Source organism: Lagopus leucura, unplaced genomic scaffold, assembly GCF_019238085.1.
Source record: "Lagopus leucura isolate 7727_CA_CO unplaced genomic scaffold, USGS_WTPT01 Super-Scaffold_100029, whole genome shotgun sequence".
Taxonomy (NCBI): domain Eukaryota; kingdom Metazoa; phylum Chordata; class Aves; order Galliformes; family Phasianidae; genus Lagopus; species Lagopus leucura.
The window spans coordinates 7,482,351-7,501,282 of NW_024962280.1; the positions used below are offsets into that span (position 1 = coordinate 7,482,351).

The 18,932-nt window shown below is 40.0% G+C and overlaps 1 protein-coding gene across 1 annotated transcript; it reads right to left on the minus strand.

Annotated features, from left to right (window-relative positions):
• Positions 1-705: 705 nt before the first annotated feature.
• On the minus strand, positions 706-16,631 carry MCCC1 (methylcrotonyl-CoA carboxylase subunit 1). The gene is made up of 19 exons (XM_042881214.1): positions 16,570-16,631; positions 15,891-15,937; positions 15,217-15,356; positions 14,675-14,770; positions 14,395-14,516; positions 13,340-13,487; positions 12,404-12,525; positions 11,809-11,920; positions 11,404-11,485; positions 11,197-11,324; positions 9,816-9,999; positions 9,354-9,463; positions 8,737-8,953; positions 7,599-7,685; positions 7,009-7,058; positions 5,920-6,057; positions 4,895-5,002; positions 3,605-3,676; positions 706-2,232 (listed from the first exon to the last, which is right to left on the minus strand). Exons 1-19 carry the CDS (start codon positions 16,626-16,628, stop codon positions 2,113-2,115), a joined length of 2,142 nt encoding a protein of 713 aa, XP_042737148.1. The 5' UTR covers positions 16,629-16,631; the 3' UTR covers positions 706-2,112.
• Between the last annotated feature and the right edge of the window lie 2,301 nt (positions 16,632-18,932).

Here is an 18,932-nt window from a genome sequence, read left to right on the forward strand (position 1 = left end):
GAATACTTCATCTTAACATTCTAGATTGGAGGAATAATCTGCTTTTAATAATTCTCTAAGATAAATCAGAGAGCTGCATTGCAGCAGCTATTTCAAGTGTACAAATTCTGACAGTGACTTCTGCAAGAGATTTCCTAATAGATTTCTAAATCCCAAAATAAACCAAACCATCACTGTTCGAAAAACCAAAATTCAGTGAAACCCATATTGTGGAAAACTTAATAGCTAATTTTCAGAAGCAAGGGTTCCTAAGATAATGCTGTTGTCCATTGGCTGGGAAAAGCAAGCAGTGCAGGCTGTGTGGACACAGAACACCATGCTGTGAGTTTTGCTTTAGATTCAGCATAGTAAAACAGATCTAGAAATGGAGTAATGTCAAGCAGGAAAGAAAAAAGCAAATCTGTAGCACCCCTTCAGGCCCAAGTTTCCATTTCTGTATGCAGATACAATTTTTATATAAAAACAAATCACTCAACTTACCTGCAGTGGAGCCCATTGTGACCATTCAGATTACTGCTTCCTAAATGTAATCTGTGGGTTGCAGTGTCTCAGATATCAGATGATACACATATAGCTGATTAAAACCCCTTACATAAACATTTGTACATAAACAATCAAAGAAAGAACAAAATGGGGAAAAACAAACAATCCAAGTTAAGCTTAATTTTTATTTAGTGGTGAATAAAAATCACTGTGGCAATACTCTACAAGATGATCACTGAATTTTATTTTTTTGTTAGGTGTCATTGGATTAACAGGGATACTGAAAAGCAGTGCTCAATGTTTTTAATATACAGACCACCTAGACCCATTTCATTTCTACAGTTTTTGCCTGCATTGCAGGCAAGGCTGCCAGGTATGGGATCTGAGCAGAAAATTCCCCCAGACACGGTATCTTGACTATGAAATAGGATTTACATCAGCACAAGGATCCACTTGCACAGATCTAACTACAGATTTGGGATCACTGCAGCATTTGTATCTATTCCTTCGTGCAGCATCAACTCTACTATCATCCAAAAGCAACGTATCAGAAGTCCATATGACCAGCACAATTTCACCTTAACCAAAATGTGAGAAGATTTTCTAATTCTGTCACAATTAAAACACTTTCTTCTGTTCCTGTATCTTTGAGCTGCTCTTGAAACAAGTAAATATTTGGTAAATTATTTGCATGCTGTCTGAGAAATGTTTGCTTTACAAATTAAAAAAGCCTATAAATTTTCCCTTCTACAACACAACAAATGCAAAAAAGAACATTTTTCTTAGTCATGTTTCATGTTGTTATAAAGACCTTGGTACTTCACACTCCAGCTAATAAATACCACTTTGGAACATCAACAATATGAGAAAAGGAATGAGGATCTTGAAGTTGGTATTTTATTTTGGCACACTTTCCAAGTATTAAAAAAGCTTATCACCTCTCAGTGCTACTACTTCATGTTTAAAGATCAAATGCTGTTTTTGGAAAGCAGTCACATTCCAACTTTGATTAGTGTAGCAAATCCCACCATGTATTCTTAAAATGTTTTTTATCAGGTATCTCAAAGTATATTAAAATAATATTTGAAATGCAAGTTACCACTATGCCTTGAGGCAAATGGGAAAACAGATGCACCTAAAAAGACAGAGGGATCCTGGGCTATGAACAGTCCTGAATTCCCTGCCGAGGCAAAAAGATAAGGCCATAAGCAGGAATTCTGCATGAGAAATTAATTCATGAAATTATTACAACCTTTCAGGTTTCCTTCATGTCAGTGCTCTCACATCTCAGAAAAAAGGCATCTCTGAATGACAAAGTAGGCAGCAGACCCCTCGCTCTCAGCGGCCCTTACTCACCTCTCCTTCCTTTAAGGGAACCCTGCTTCTTCCCACTCTGATGTCTTTCCACAGGCAAACACAGTCACTGAACAACAACCACGCAGGTCCACAAGTTATATACACAATTACAGCACAGTGATGTTCAGTCAGAATAATTGGCAGCCAACGGAGTGTGTGCAGAGGAAACCAATTCCACAATCCGTGACACAAAACACTTTGATAAAAAGGTGAAGAAACCTCCTGAGAGAGTATCAGAGAAGTAGAAAAAATAAAATGCACCTTCCCTGAGTTTTATTTTGGTTCAGCTGCTTCATCCATGAATTCCACCAGTGGAGCATGTCTGTTGGCCTGGGCACCTTCTTGAAAATTCACCTTTTTAATCACTCCTGCCTTTGGAGCCCTGATGGTATGCTGTGTAGAAACAGACCAACAGTGAATCAGCACAAGGGCTGCCTGCTTTCCCCCTCTCTCTCCAGCAAACACGAACATCACTCTTCGGTGCAATTAGAACACAACCAACTTATTTCCTCAACACTTCTGTATTCATTTTAAGCCTTATTCTAAAATGTTACCCTAGCCCTTTTTCAAGTTATATTTCCTCATCAGCACTTATTTTGGTAAGTGTACTAGGGACAGAAATGCTATATTAATGTATTTTGCAGTACAAACAGCTGAAAGGTATTTTGCTTCATAATATTTTCTCTGTTACATTAGTTAGCAGGCAGAAATAATGCAGCTTTAGTCTACAATATTAATCGTATAACAGATTTGTTCCCCTAATAGGAATCTGCAGATTTACTACAGACAGAGAAATATGAACACAGCTGATAGTGACAGTGAAGGAACAGTGTGTTCAATCCTGATCCTCACACTGGTCTACCTGTTAGCTTTCCTTTCAAGCTCTGATTTTAGCAGTTTCCTACGTAGGATGAGCCTAATATTCAAAAGCACATTAAGCAAGGATTCATTTAAATAATGTTTTTGCAGTTTCACACTCTGCAAGGAGAACAGTGGTCTGAGATGTCAGCTGGAGAGACATAAACGTTTGGCATTCGACTGTAAATGGGGTTATTTTCTCAGTGTGCAGAGATGTTGTATTCCATGTTATTTTAGAGTAATTTTTAGAAGGTGCTGTAAGGAAAAAGGGAGTTTTCTCAACAATATTAATTCTGCTACCTCAAACTAAAGTGTAAAATAAACTAATAATAAACCCAAACCTGAACAGTTCAGGCTACAAGGACCATAGTTCAAGCAACTTGAGCCATGGCCAAGCAATGTGACAACATAAATGGCCATGTGGACAACTAAAATAATTTTTAGTGTGCTGTTGGTAAAACTTTTGTGTAAATTATTATAAAATTGTCCAACAAAATTGTCCTGGGCACATTTGCAGTCACCATGAGCTGAATTTCTGCACAAAGTAACTACAGACATCAGAATCACGGAGAGCAAGAAATATTCCTAGACAGGTCTGTACTAGAAAAATGAAAGGATCATTGCTTCTCAGGGAGGGGAATGAAGGATTGACAAGGGAACCAGATGAATGTTAACACATCTGCAGAGTGCCAGGGATTACATCATCATCATTTGTTAATAATAACAACGAATGTAATCCCCTAAAAGCTCAACAGACACAACGCTTGTTATACAGCATATAAAGCAATAACAACATCTGCAAGCAACAATCTGCACCGCTCTTCATTAATGCAATCGAAGCTGATACAAGCATGACCATAGTTTTTATTTTCTCAGCAACTAGAACTTTATATAAAAAGTCACTCACCTCCATTTTCATGGCTATCATAACCATTAGAGGGTCTCCAATCTCAACCTTATCCCCTGCTTTCACAAACACCTACAATTCAAATGATGGAAAAAAAAAAAGTCACGCATGTCTGTGCCATTAAAATACATGAGATAGATGTTGGCTAGGACAATCCACTTAGTAGTGGATTTATGGAACAGCCTCATAATATCTTTATCATTGCCAAATTGGGTATTCGAGTTCCTTATACAATACTCAAGGGGAGTCAAAGGTTTTACAAAGAGGTCTGATAACATTCAACAGGTTGACTGGGAAGTCATTTATGTGTCAAAGAGGAAACACTTGAAGAGAAAATGTATTCTGCCCCATCTAGGTTTTAAAAGCTTCTATTTTGAGACATGAAGTCCAGAACCTCTTCCTGGAGCAAGCCATTAAGTTTCTTCTAAAAATAAAGTCCAGAGAGATTTCAGCAGCCACCAATCCTTCCACAGCCCTGATTCAGAGCACTTCTTGAACTTCAGGCAGTGCTCACAGCACCAAGCCTGGTGGGGTTCAGGAAGTAAGTGGACAGTGCCCATAACATACAGTTTAATGTTCACGTTGTCCTGTGTGAAGCCAAGAGTTGGACTCCACAATCCATGCGGGTCCCCTTATAACCCAGGATATTCTAGGATTCTGGAGTATCACTCAAGAACGTAAGAGATCCACAGTCAGTGTACTGCATCCCCCGAAACAGCTCCTGCCCTTTCAGGGTTCATTCCTCTAACTACTAAAATTAACTATCTTGAAGACTTCTGTTATGATGAAGCTTCTCCATCGCACAAAAATACAATTTGCTGAGCTAAAGGAAAATAAACAACAGAAAAACAGAAGCAGTAAAAACCAGAGCTAAACAAAAGAGACATTACTGAATGTTCTTTTTTTTTGTTTTTTTTTCTCCAGGAACGTCTCATCACATTCTTTGCTCACATGAAATGGGTGAAACAGCCTGTAATGCTTCAAGGAACTTCGGCTTAGAAAGCAATAGGGGTGACAGAAAAAATATTCAAAGAGTAAGATTAGTTATGTATTCATACCTTCCTGATCTCTTGAAAGATCCCAGAAGTCTGAAAAAAATCTTGGGCTGCTACAGGAAAATCAAACTAAACAGGACTTTTAGAAAATTGGAAAGTGGGAGGAGTTGTGCAGCGATGACATTTTTGGTCCTAATTCTCTCCTGGTAGTACAGAACCAAACACTGTGCCTGGAAGACTGAATTTTGATATCATTCTGTAGACCTCGTTTTCCCACTCCTGTTATTATACTCACCTTCTCAACAGTGCCCGTCATGGGAGCTACGGCACCACCCTGTGTCCCTGCTGAGCTCACTGCAGATAAGTACTTGGGTACAGGAAGGCCAATCTGAGCACTGCCTTCCTACAGAAAATAAAACCAACAGCAAGAGTTAACAGTAAAATAATAGCATTAGTATGTGTGCTGACATGGGCCAGGACAGACCTAGCTTCATGAAAGGTAAATGCAGCTGTTTCAGCTTGTAGACCACTGGGGCTAGAGCAAAAGGACTGTGGGCACACCAGCTGCTTTGCAATGCTGAAGTCCTTAAGAGCTGTGTCTGCTGCTGCGGAGGGACCAGAAAGGAAGGAACTGTGCCTGTGAAAATGAGGCTCCATGCAGACCTTTGCCCCAAATCCACACCTTCCCCATTCACACTGCAACAGCATAGAAAGTGCTAGAATATTAGTAAAGGCTGTTTGCAGAAGGGGGAGGTAAGCTGCTAAGACACTGCCATCTTCATTGGCAAGCACTGTCAATATGGTGAGTGTTTCACAGACCAAAATAATGCCATTACTCACACAGTGTATATAATGTCCTGGTAAATCTTCATTCCTTTTTTTTTTTTTTTTTTTTTTTTTTAAATATTGGCTGAAATTATCCTTCCTCAGATCAATCCTGATTTATTTGTTATCATTTTATTTTAAAATGAAAATATACAATTATCAGAGTTACAAAGTAAGTAACAGTTTGAAGCAACTGTTCCCGTTCTGTGCAAGATAAGATACTGAACCACTTTAATATTACAGGTCCCTCCCCTCCCCAAACCATCATTTACAGCTCCCCTGATTCCCCTAATCACATTTTATCTTTCTGCAGCTACTTGATCTACCCATTTAGAACCAACTTCTAATTGCAGCTCTAAATCCAGCAAGTATCAAAACATTGGGGACGATATAAAAATTTAAATTATGATTCTGTTCCACGTTCTGTTGCAACTTACATTGCTTATCCACATGGACAAGACTTTAAACTTTTGATGATAACCAAAAGAACTTTACCAGAGAGAAGAGATGAATGGTGTTGTCCAAAATGACCAGTTTGGACTTGCACATTGTTCCATTAACTGAAGACCTCAGGTAAACTGAATCGCTCTCATTGAAGATCTCTCCAGAAACCAGGAACATTTTGTCTTGAATCTGAAAGTTAAATGCTTTTATAAGGACAAAACCTAACCCTTCAGGAACACTAGAATAATAAAGCAGAAGTTAGTATTTCTGGTATACAGTCATAAGCTGTGATTCTTCACAGATAAATTCTGGATATTTTTTTAAAGTCATTTTCATAAATCTGGTATGTATCCTGTATTTTTCAATTGATGTAAGGTATTATAGGTATTAGGTATCCAATGTAGACAGCTCAGATTAACTGATTCACTCCTGCTAGGACAGTTTTTATCATAAGCCATGCAACAGCACTCAGTAAAATTATAAAGGTGTGTAGAACAAAAATAAAAAAAGAAGACTTCTGTTTAGTGATGTGATCTGTGCCACAGCTTCAGAATGTGAAGACATGAATGTGAACATAGGCGTGCTGCGTTCAATTTGTAGCACTCCCACAGCACTGTCCTCTTCATCATCGGCTCCCAAGGCACACAGCTCTGCTGCTCCACCCCATAACTCCAGATTCTCTCCATTTCCACCTCAATCCCCATTCTTCCTTTCTTCTCAGCAGCCTACATTCTCCCCAGCTGCATTTCATCACCCCTGACTCAACATTCCTTCCAGCCTCTCTTTAGATTTTGCTGACATTACTTATATGGGTAGACTTAAATTCTAAAAGCTCTCTTACATTACATCAGTAATCAATACACTCAAAATACTCTGAGAATTGTTTGAGCACTGAGGGTTATCTCAATAGTCCTATCCTCAAAAAAAAAAAAAAAGAAGAGTTACTGACACATGGATATACATACAATAGTGCAATAATTTTCTCACTACTTTAGAGACAACCACTTAAGAAACAAGTTTATGTATCTGGAGTTGTATTCTGTAGGAGCTATGTACTTTAAAAGTTGGTATGAACAGAAGCCTATGAGAAATTCATTCTATGTTTATTTAATGAAATATCTGAACAAAGTCTAGTTGTACCTGCATGTTGTATGACCCTTCTCGATTGTAAGTTACAGCAACATCCACAACTGCTCAATAAAACAAAACACACGAGTAGGTAGATTTAATAATAAGACCCAAAGAATAATAACAAATAAGCAATATGCAGTCTACTGTTTTGATTTATAAAGAGACTGAAAAAACACTTAAAAAAAAAAGTTGTATTTTCAGATTAGCTTAGCAGAACTGAAATCATGCCCTGGGAATCTGCATTTCAAGTTACCTGGGCAGAGCACAGATTTTATTATGGGAAATGAGTGCTGAATGCTATCACAGCAACATGAGGCCAAACAAAAGCCAAAAGCTCTTTCAAAATCTCAACCTTATTCATTTAAATGACAAACATTACTACTGTCATTTGAACTTAGTTTATATCTCTTCCAGATCTAAGAGCATGCATTTAATAATTAAACCTGCAACCTTATGAATTGCCTTTCCAGCATCAATTGCTTAGAACTGATACTGCTACTGTTTGCTATTTCTTAACCTGAGTATTCAAGTACCAACTGAAATAACTTGATCCATCAACTATCTCCTCTTCCTTCATTCATGCTTTTTTATTCACTTACTGTTTTCTCCATCCAGTAGAGACAGTTTTCTAGTATATAATATATTTATTCTTCTACCAGCGCTGGATGCAAATGGTGAGAATTTATCTAAAATACAAAATATACAGACATGTTACTTCAGTTAGTTTGGCAAAACACACAACATTTAAAACTCAAACCATTAAAAAAAAAAAAAGACTGTCCTGGTATTACTACCTTAATACACTTTCACATTTATTTTGCACATAAAAGGTTGGAGACAATCCCAAACTCAAACTTCAAGAAGAAATAACTGAGGCTGTGTAACCTACAGAAAACAAGACACTAACAGCACTTGCTAACAGGAAGAATATTGACTGTTCTCCATGACCACATCCTTGAAGAGGACAAGAAAGCATCAGAATTCTATGGCTAGATTAAATTTCAGCCAAAGGTTTTACTGTAAGAGTTTGAACTCATGGTAGAGGATTGCCTGGAAAGTCTGAGGGACTTTCAGTTACTTGGTGTTTTAAAAATTGATCGGATACACCACTATTAAATGCTGCCTGATGAGTTCCTCCTCTCCTAAAGCAAGAATTCCAACCTTCTGTGCTTCCAAAATATTCCAAGTGGGGAAGGAAAGTAAAAGAACAAGGTCGTTGGCAGCATACATTAGATTTATACCAAGTTTTTAACAGTAATCACATGTGCCAGTGGGAAAGGCATTAACAGCATCAGAACTCATGAGTTTTTGGCTCCCAGAATCCTTTTCATTCCATTCAACTCTACTGCCCTCCCCAGTCCCAGCCAGTCAGTCCACCTCTGAAGACCTTGAATCAACTGTAGAACCAACAATGAGATAATCAGAGCCTGTGTGCTTAAAGAACAAAAAGGACACACAGTGACACAGATTGAGAACCCCAAGGTCTTTCAGGCAGGCTCTATCTGGAGTGCTTAGGAAAGTAGTCTGTACATTACAGTGTGATATATACAATATCTCTCTCTTATCCAAAGCCACAGTCTGCTGTGTGCGTAAGTAACTGATAAATGCTATCATGCTCAGAACTCTGAGCAGCCATTAAATAAGGCAAAAAGAGACTACACAAAATAATCACACATGCTCACAGCACTGTCTCATCCAGTCACAAGTAAAATAAAGCAAAAGAAGAATGATCCTTACCACTTGACTGATCTCTAAAGGCATCTGATAGCATTTTCTCGTTCAGTATGAGTCCTAGAGCTGCCTGACACACAACTTCAAGTGGGGTTGCCTTTTTGGCTGGAAACAGATCGTCATGGTATTGAGGAATGAAATTAGTGTGCACGTTTCCAGCCTCAAACTGTGGGTGTCCTGACAGGCTCAGTAGGAAATCAATATTAGTGCTTAATCCTACAATCTGTCAAAAAAAAAAAAGAAGAAAAAAAAAAAAAAAGAAGCATATTGCCAAAGTGAAATTTGTGGAATTTATGAATGAATACACAGCTTTCTGCTCAACTTATGCATTGAAACTGTCTTTACACAGCACCAACAAAACACAGCACCAATGAATTCTGTGAATTGAATTTATTCAACTAGTATGTTTTATTACCTAAGAAATCAATGCTTAAAAAACAAAAAAACAAGTGTAGATTTCTCAAAAGCACTCTGCTTCCAAAACATTACCTTTGTCCAGGGCAAAGTCAAAGAAAACTTTCCAGAAATAGTAAGGAGAGGTGATTGTATCTGTACGTTGTTAGCTCAAGGTGTTCAAGAGCCTTGTTCAAGCATGGGAACCACACTGGATTCCTCTTACTTACATTATACTGACGCAGGCTGTACCGCAACTTTCTCAGCGCTGCCTCACGATCCTCAGCCCACACAACTAACTTTGCAATCATTGGATCGTAATGAACAGAAACTTCATCACCTACAATACACGAAGAAAGTTCTGTAACACTCAAGAATGTACTTCCTGAAAGCACAACACACGCCAGTGAACTCTGATACAAGCTGTGGCCACGTTTCTGTATGCTCTTAAAGAATATTTATCTTTAATGATCTGATCTGGCTTTTCAGTTCCAAGGAAAATCTCAGTACAAAGCTTTTGTAGAAGTAAAATTACAAAAAATACTTTTTTTTTTTTTGCAGTCTGCAGGACTGGTGAATTATGGCAAGAATGTAATCAGCATAGTCCAAGAGACAATGGCTCAAATGGAGATGAATAAAGAAGTAAATAGAACATCAAACATTTCCCATCTCACCGCTGCCTTCAGCTGTACCTTGTCTGACCCCAGTTTCTATGCGGGTGTCTCTATCAGGCGGTGGGGTGGATAAGTGCACCAAGGGCCCAGCCCCTGGCAGGAAGTTATTGGTAGGGTCTTCAGCATATATTCTAGCTTCAAAGGCATGGCCTTGGAGCAGAATCTCTTCCTGCGTTAGTGGAATCTTCTCTCCTGCCGCAACCTGAAAAAGTTTTTCTTCTTTAATGCAGGATGAATTCTCTGTTGATGTGTGAAAGGTTAAGTCTATCTCTTCCAAACACAAACAACTAGAAAGCGTGTTAAAAAAAAACAAAAAACAACACAAAGTGTTAAATTACAAGTAGCAAACTCTGAAATCACTCTTTCCCTCTTTCTGAGATTCACCAGTCAAAGTGTTTTACATTATTAGTTAAATTGACCTCACACAGCTAAAACATGATGAAAACGTTATCATTTTATTTTCCCCTATTGCCAAAAAAATAATTAAACATTTAAGTTAAAGGTTGATTGATCAGCTAAGACAAGATTTTATCAGAGAGAAAATGACTCCAACAGCAGACGCTGAAAGGGACTATTAGCAGCCAGCACTGCTGACACACACTGCTGATTCTCTCTCTACTGAGGAATCTGTACATTTAAGTGATTCTTTCTCTATGAAGATTCCTTGTAATTTAAGAATCTTCAATAGGCAAGAAAAGTCCATTTTATTCCTCAAAGACATTTTTATTACAAATACAGGAATGCCAACAAACACAAAAACCAAGAAGTTTGAGACTTAAAAAAAACTCTGCCAAGGACAGAATAATAAGCAGCATGATGCAGCTGAGCAGATAGGGGACCTTTTAGCAGGGAGCTCCACAGTCTCCATCCACACAGGAAATACCAGTTCTTTCTAACAACTCTGAGCAGTATTTAATCTCTCATTATTCAGGGTTTTCTATACTCTGCCTTCTGTCACCAAGCCAGAGCTTCCAGGAGGGACAGCAGGACACCTCTCAGCCCTTGATGCTCAGTTTCCACTCCTAGGCCTACAAGCCAAAAGCTCCTCCTTTTTCCAGCAGCATTTGGTATTTTGGTTTAATTGCTGCTTACGTTAAACACTTCACCACCTTACCTACTTAGGCTTAATGTATGCTGCTGTTCTTTTGAACTCACTTAACTGACTTCTGGACCCCAGAACCCCAGTCCTCCTACTTTTCACATTCTCTATAATTTCATTAAATACATGAGAAAATGACTTTTCTCTCCACAACTAAATGAAGCAGAAAATTCCACCCGATTGGCTGTGTATGACACAAGCACCTGAACATACAGCTGGTCTCCCACAGGAACTATCAAAGAGCACTCACTACTCACCAGACAAACAGGAGCTCTGCATGTAAAATCAATTACCACTTACCCTAAGCTGCCATTCCACCAAATCTGTCCCAGTGATCATCTCTGTAACAGGGTGCTCCACCTGCAGCCTGGTATTCATCTCCATGAAGTAAAAATTCTGCTGGGAGTCCATAATAAACTCCACTGTTCCTGAAGTATTAAAGAAAAGGACATTTTACAAAATGCTCCCAGGATGGACACCTAACGCAATCGATTTACTCAGACTCACCTGCTCCCACATAATTCACTGCCTTGGCTGCTTTCACAGCAGCTTCTCCGAGTCTCTTTCGAACTTCAGGATTAATTCCTGGCTGTAAATAATAATAAAATACATAAGATTACAAATTTCAGTGATATTAAACTCCTATGCATGAAGATTTAGAAACCGCAGCACAACCCTTAGATTTCACTTACAGCATTGATTAGTATTTTTCTCTTGAAATCACTTTTCTAAAGACATCATTTTTTTTTCCACTTTAAACATTTTCTACAGCAAAATTAAAACAAGTAAATAGAATTAGAAATTAATTTCTACCCATTAAGTAGAACAGATGGGATTAGCAATGACTTTAAAAATGTTTTATTAAGAAAAGAAATATTAAAAAAAAGGAAAATGTAAGAGCACTCTGCTCACCCCCGGTGCTTCTTCAATGATCTTCTGATGCCTTCTCTGCACACTGCAGTCTCTTTCAAACAAATACACCGCGTTGCCATGCTGGTCACCAAACACTTGGACTTCAACATGCCTGTTTCACAACAGCAAATGTCACAGTGCATTAAACTGAAGCACCAATCCTGCCACTGGCTTCAGCAGTCCTGACTCAAGAACCTTATTTACTTCAACACACCATTTCAGAGACAGCTACCAGGAGGCAGAGCTTTGTTCTATGTACAAAATTAACAGATAATTGTCACCATCCAGACAGTCCTCCAATGCTAGGCAAACTGCCCAAGAATTTAATGAGATCTTCTCATGCCCAGCGGACAGCACAAGCAAGGCACTGCCTTCTTCCTAATGAACTCTTTCTTTACAGTGATGGTTCAAGAAAGAAGATGTAAAGTACAAGATTACTAAAATACTTCTGTCAAAAGCTTTTAGTAAGTAAAAATAAGCTCAGTGTCACAGGCCAGGTAGGAGCTATAGACTACAACTTCCATTACTAAAACACCTATGTTTATTCAACAGTAAAATAAACATTACCCTGTTTATATTAAGACACCTTTCTCACCTTGGATTATCTACAAATTTTTCAATCAGCATTGCATCATCATTGAAAGACTTCTTTGCTTCTCTCCTTGCTGATTCTAGTTGGTCCAGAAACTCCTTTTCTGAATGAGCAATTCTCATGCCCTTAGTAAACACAAAGATAAAAATTAAACAAAAAACCCACATATCTAAATAGCTAAGAATACAGGAAAAATCCTGGATGCACACCAACAGGTTCGTGACTAAACTGCAACTTCACAACAATGCCTACACATGCATACCAACATGCAGTAGGTCAGCTCTATGGAGTCCTGCTGGAAGCACTGCTGAAAATGCAGTATATAGACATGACCATTCCATTGATAGAGATGACTGCCAAATTCAATTTGATTCTTAAATATCATAGAAATGTTTCAATAATGGCAGAGAAAAAAAAACTGATTTTATTAGATACTTTGGAAATAAATTCTCTATCATTCTATTTTCACAGAAAAGTTTTTGAAGTAAAATTCAGATTTAGGCTGGGAATTCATTCTACATTAAAAAGTATCTACATGTAAAAAAAAAATTAAATGTATCTCTAATCATTTTTATGTAACACTTAAAACTGTTAATCAAAGAAGTTAATGAAGTCACTGAGTAACAACTCCTTTCACCCAGATAAACCTATACAACAGTCCACCTGCTTATGTGATTTTCCAGAAATCCAATGAAACCAATAAAAATAAACATGTCCACTCTGCACTCTCTACTTACTTTTTTTGCCTGACTCAACAATGAAGGGCAGCCAGGTTTCACTGTGCTGTACTGGACATTACTAATACAATCTAACCAAAAATAGCCTGTTTGAAAGTCTGTTTTCATACATTTCTTTTAGAATAATCTACCACTAGAAACTGATGCAAGATAACACTGCATATCACAACTATGATAACCAGATCTGTGTCAGCTTCTTTACCTTTCCTCCACCGCCGCGAACAGCTTTAATCATTACTGGATATCCTATTCTCATGGCATTCTCTTTTAGACACTGGTCTGACTGATCTTCTCCATGATAACCTTCAACAACAGGAACGCCAGCAGCAGACATTATAGCTTTGGAAGTGCTTCGACAGAACAGTTTTACGTTTAGAATGACAAAGACATTTTTCTCTCAAGTTCCAAACCTGCATACGTTGCCCTGGTTAATTCTCCTCATGAAAGTGGTTCCACTGATCTCAGTGGACTACTTACACAGATGTGTTACACCAAATTTTACTGTAATTAATTAATCAAATGATTCAAGTGGGGATTTTTTTTCTCCAAGATCTCCAGATGAAAGCAGCAGTCAGTTTTCAGGCTTACTGTTCTATTCTACCCTTTGGCCTACTTCATGGAGGCCAAAACCACACATTTCCAAATCACCACATTGCACCTCGCAAGAATTACATTTAAAGTTGTACAAAGATAAAGCTTTTCTCATACAGGATGGCATGAAAGACTCAAGCATAACAACAACTCCCAACAAGCATGCCAAACTAGCTAAATTACAGAGGCAATTCACCCTCATATTAGCAAGTGATAACAGATTAGCTCTCTGAAAGTATTCACATTTCACGTGTTACTAATAACCTTATTTCCCTATCCCTGACTTAGACTTCACAAACCAAAGAAATGTTGCCAGCACAAGTAACTAAGAATAAGGTCCTCTGATGAATAAAACTTACCATCCCATTTTACACCAGCCACAAGAACCTCTGACGATATGGTTCCAATATGCAAGAGAGACAACCTGACTGCTTAACCTGTATCTATATAACACTGCAAGGTCCCAGTCCTGGAAGACTAGATTCAGCTGGGTACTTAATTATTGAAACCCTAATGACTGAACAATCCTATGCCAACAGCAACTTTGAACTTATTCTTTCAAAAACAGAATAAAAAATATGAACATTAAAATTGGTGGAATAAAATAATTAACAAAATTAGCCTTAGCAAACTATAAATTGCATAACCAAGTAACAAATTAGATACCTTTTAATACCCATATCTCTGATAGCAGATGAAGGTGGACCTATGAAGATGATTCCCTCTTGTTTGCACAGCTCTGCAAATTCTGTGTTTTCTGAGAGGAAACCATAACCTGGATGAATAGCCTAAAATAGAATAAAGTTACCAGCCCATTTTTGCATTAGAAACTAGCCTGAAACTTCAACATATTGCTAGGCAAGCAAAAGATGGGACTATCATGTGTAAACATGAAAAACTAAACATCAGGCATGTACCCAAAGATTTAAGGTTGTGACCAACATACCTGTGCTGCTGAGGTCTTGGCCACCTGTATTATTTTCTCAACGGCCAAATAACTCTGCTGTGAGGGTGCTGGACCAATGCAATATGCTTCATCTGCCTGATACAGCAAAAACAGATATTGCATAGACTATTTATTACAGACAATGAAAAGCAGTATTAGCTTCAGATTTCAGAGCTCATTTTAAAATGACTGCTGCAATGCAACAGTTAAAATTTCTCAAATCTCAGATTATATCTCTCACTTCTGAGAGCAGCTCAACTAGGAGAAACAAATTCTGACCTTCTAAAAATCAAAGGTCATTCTCTAATTCCCAATGGGCACCAAACTTTTCTGCACTTCCTGTAACAGTGTCAGGTGTTAATACTGAGATTAAGCAAACCATTCAATGATTCAAGGGAAACTTGGGAACAACTCCAGAGAAGTGAAAAATCAACTGCACACACCAACTTTCACATTTAGCTTACTCATTAACTACCACTGTAAATGAATGTTAGTCCCACACTTCAGTGTTTCCAATCATAAACATAATGAATATACTTCACCATTGCTACATGCATGGAATTTCTGTCTGCTTCACTATAAACTGCTACAGACTTCACACCCATCTTCCTTGCCGTTCGCATCACTCTGCACGCAATTTCTCCTCTGTTTGCAATCAGAATCTTCCCTATGCTGTGACTTTCTGTTTAAAAGACCAAAGCACAGTAAGCAATTTCAAAATGAAATGTACCCTTAAAAACACTCCTTGAAATAAAACTATTTATGGTGCTTCTGTACTTCTTTAGTTAAACTGGCACAGTTAAAATTAACCAATAAAATGGTAATACATCTCAGAATTCTAAAATGTATCCTTTTAAGAAATTTGACAAGAGGGTCAGTTTAGATCACCTTGTTAAACTTTACTATCTCATTTCTAATGTTGCTTAAGTACTGTCATACCTGGCTTTGCCATCTCTGTATCACAAAGGATCACACAGGAAAACATGAAAATTAGTAGTTTTCATGTGAGTGGAGTACCACCATGACAGATAAAACTGTCACAAATTAAAGGTGATTTCTGTTAAGTCAGGTACAAACAACTGTTTTCCAAAACTATACAAATATAGAATGTTCATTAAAAAAACAAGAATTACAGCTAAAACAGTCTAAAACCGTTGTAAAATCACCCATGTAACACAAGCAATGGAGGCTGGTAGCCGAAGGAAGCACAGCATACCTGCTGTGGAGGCACACTTTGCCAACAGCAGTGTAGGACTCCATGGTCTGCAATTACAAACACAGGACTGTTACAGAAGCAGGCAAAGTAATTGCAGCTGAACAACTTCTATTCTCAGGTGAAAGCACAGCACCAGCTCAACTCTGAAGCTGCTGATACTGCTATTTAAACAGCATAACCAAGCACAACATGGTAAGGTTGTACAGACTTCGCTGTTTCCTTGAAAGGGCTCCCCTTTAGGCACAACGGGAACAACAGATTGCCCTCTTGCTTTCTGAGCAGCGTTCAGATTGGAACAGCGAACGTAAGCAAATTCTTGTCTTTCGGTGGGCACATCAGACACTGGGATTTACTGCAGAGAGGGCAAGTGTGAGGGAAAGGCACGAGCAGCGCAGGAGAGAGCTGTCTGTACAGCGGGGGGGAGCGGAGAAGGGCACCAAACCCCAAATCAGCCTGCAGGGCAACCGCGCTGGAAACCGCCCGTTAGAAGCTGCAGTGCTGGGGGCCGTGGGTGTTTCCGGCTCGTTGATCTCCACAGAAGCGGTCACGCTCCGTGCCGCCCGTCCCGCCCCGAGCAGCGGCCCAGCGCCCGCCGCCCCCTCAGCGCACAGCGGCGCGGCTCCTCCGGTCCTCCTCCCGCACACGGCCCCCCGCCGCCCCCCTCCCGGCCCGCACTCACTGACGCTGCAGCGCCCGCAGGCAGCGCCGGCACCGCTCGGCCACCAGCGCCAGCGCCATGTTGGCGGGGCGGGGTGTGCGCGGCAGGCGGGCCGTCAGTGGCTGAGGCGGGAGGGCCGGGCTGGGCGAGCGGCTGCGTGGTGGGGCCGGCAAGGGTGGGGGGGAGTGGGTGAGAGTGCGGGCGATGAAATGGCGGACCAAATAAAAGCGAGAAAACCTGGTGCAGCGAAACTGGTGACGGAGTTGGAGGCGTGCCGTGAGAGCGGAACGCCTCGGGTTGCCCCGTGTGGGGGTCGGGAGGTCGGCCGGAGTCACGAGGTGGGGCTCCGCTCTGCGCTCCCCGGTGCGGATGGCAGAGCGTGAGGAGATGGCGCAGAGCCGGAGCCGGGGGTTCCGGCGGACGTGAGCGTTGTGTGTTGTGAGGGTGGTCAAACACTGGAACAGCTTCCTAGTGAGGCGGTCCGTGCCCCATCCTGGCAGCGGTCAGGAGCCGTTTGGATAATGCCTGCTGTAATGTGCCTGAGAGAGCCCTGAAGTTCGGGCAGTTCAGCCTGATGACCTCTGCAGGTTCCTTCGGACTGAATATTTGAACAGCTTTTCCTCAGAAACACGCGAACTGTCCGCTGCCGTTGTGGCACTATGCAATGCATCTTACGTGTTTTCCATGCTCAGAGGCAGACAGTTTCTTACACAATGAGCACACTTGCTATGCAGGCAACTTCTATTTATTGCCTTTTCTAAAATGCAGTGTGAGAAGAATCTGTCCAACTCCCTGCACTGAACAGGGACACCTGCGGCTCCATCAGAGCCCCTTCCAGCCTGCCCTTGGCTGTCTCCTGGGATGGGGCACCCAGCACATCGCACAGCAGCCCCGCAGTGCCTGCACACCTGGGCTGGGATGGTCAGAGTAGTTCAATCTGACCCTGGGGCAGCTTTGGAAAATAGCACAGTCGCTTGAATTTGGCTCCAAGAGCTTGCAGGCACGTGCTCTGGAGATGGGATTTTTAAAAGCAGATTATTAAGCAAAGCTATGTCTTTTCCATTATTCATTCCCTTCATTCTTCAGCATAAGTGTCTACACCACAGATCCTATTTATCACAATGTTCAGCATGTTCACTGTGTCTTTAAACACAAGATGGCAGCATTTTGTGTAGCTTGCCATTAAATGCAGAGTAGAACTAAAGATATTTTGCAGTATATCACTCAGAGGTGGAAGACTTTATGCTTTGAACAGTGAAAATCACAAGCTCATTTGTCTTGCAAATCTGCCCTTGGTGAAGGTATCTGTCAGTGTGGTTTTCAGGGCGTGCAAGGTCAAGAGGGAGCACTGAGCTGCACACATAGAGGTTGGAAAGGGCAATGTAATAAAACCCAAATCCAGAAAACCATTTTCTGACACCAGTAATGTGCTTAATGTGCACATACATACTAAATGAAGGCACTGTCATGACCTTAGAGCTGTACTAGATAGTTGGGGCTGGTAACATTTTAAATTTTACTGTAGAAGCTTGAATGCTTTTCATTTCTCTACAGCTATTTATGATATTTCTGCATATGGAAAATGCAACTTAAGACTTTCCTCAAATCTTTAAGAGGAAGCAAGGAATCTGAGCCAATGAAACAATAATTTAATAAGATACTTATGATCTAGCAATGTCCTAGGGAATAGGATTTGCAGAAGAGAGAACTGTAGCTTAGCTGATGTTTTGTGGCTAGCAGGGAAAGCCCAGATACTCAGAGCTTCAGCTGTGCCCACAATTCCCAGCCCCGCCTGCCCTGGTCTTCCTGTGGAGGACATCACAGATAAAAGCTTGATTCAGATCTTTCTTATCATGAGCAACAGAGAGTGAGCTCAGTTTGTCCGTTACCCACCCATGTACTCCTTAAGCATCATATGTCATTTTACTAGTGGTGTAACTTCACAGAAATCTTTCTCTACTCACCCTTGTTACTTTCTTTGAATTGATGCCTTTTAAAAGTACTTCCTTTCTCTCCTAGACACTGTGATGCAAAAACACTTCTTCAGTGGACTCTAAAGCTGTGTGCTTCTAGGACAGTCCCTGGTGTGACTGACAGGTTTATTTTTTGCCTTAAAAAGAAAAATTATGGATTATTCCTCTACATGCCATAAATTCCTGTCAGGAAAGAAAAAAAATCTGGGACATCCAGCAGTCATTATTGTGGCATCTTATCACTGAGAGAAGTTGCTTTATTTCTGGTGCCCTTACTGGCACTTCTCTAGCAGGTTCCTGAATCTGCTGCTAGTCGCAGATAGGTTTTTCTCCTCCTATATTTACCACATCTGCTTCCTGCAGTTCTCCTATCTTAGCTTCTGTAGCCACGAATATGAGACTCAAACAGCC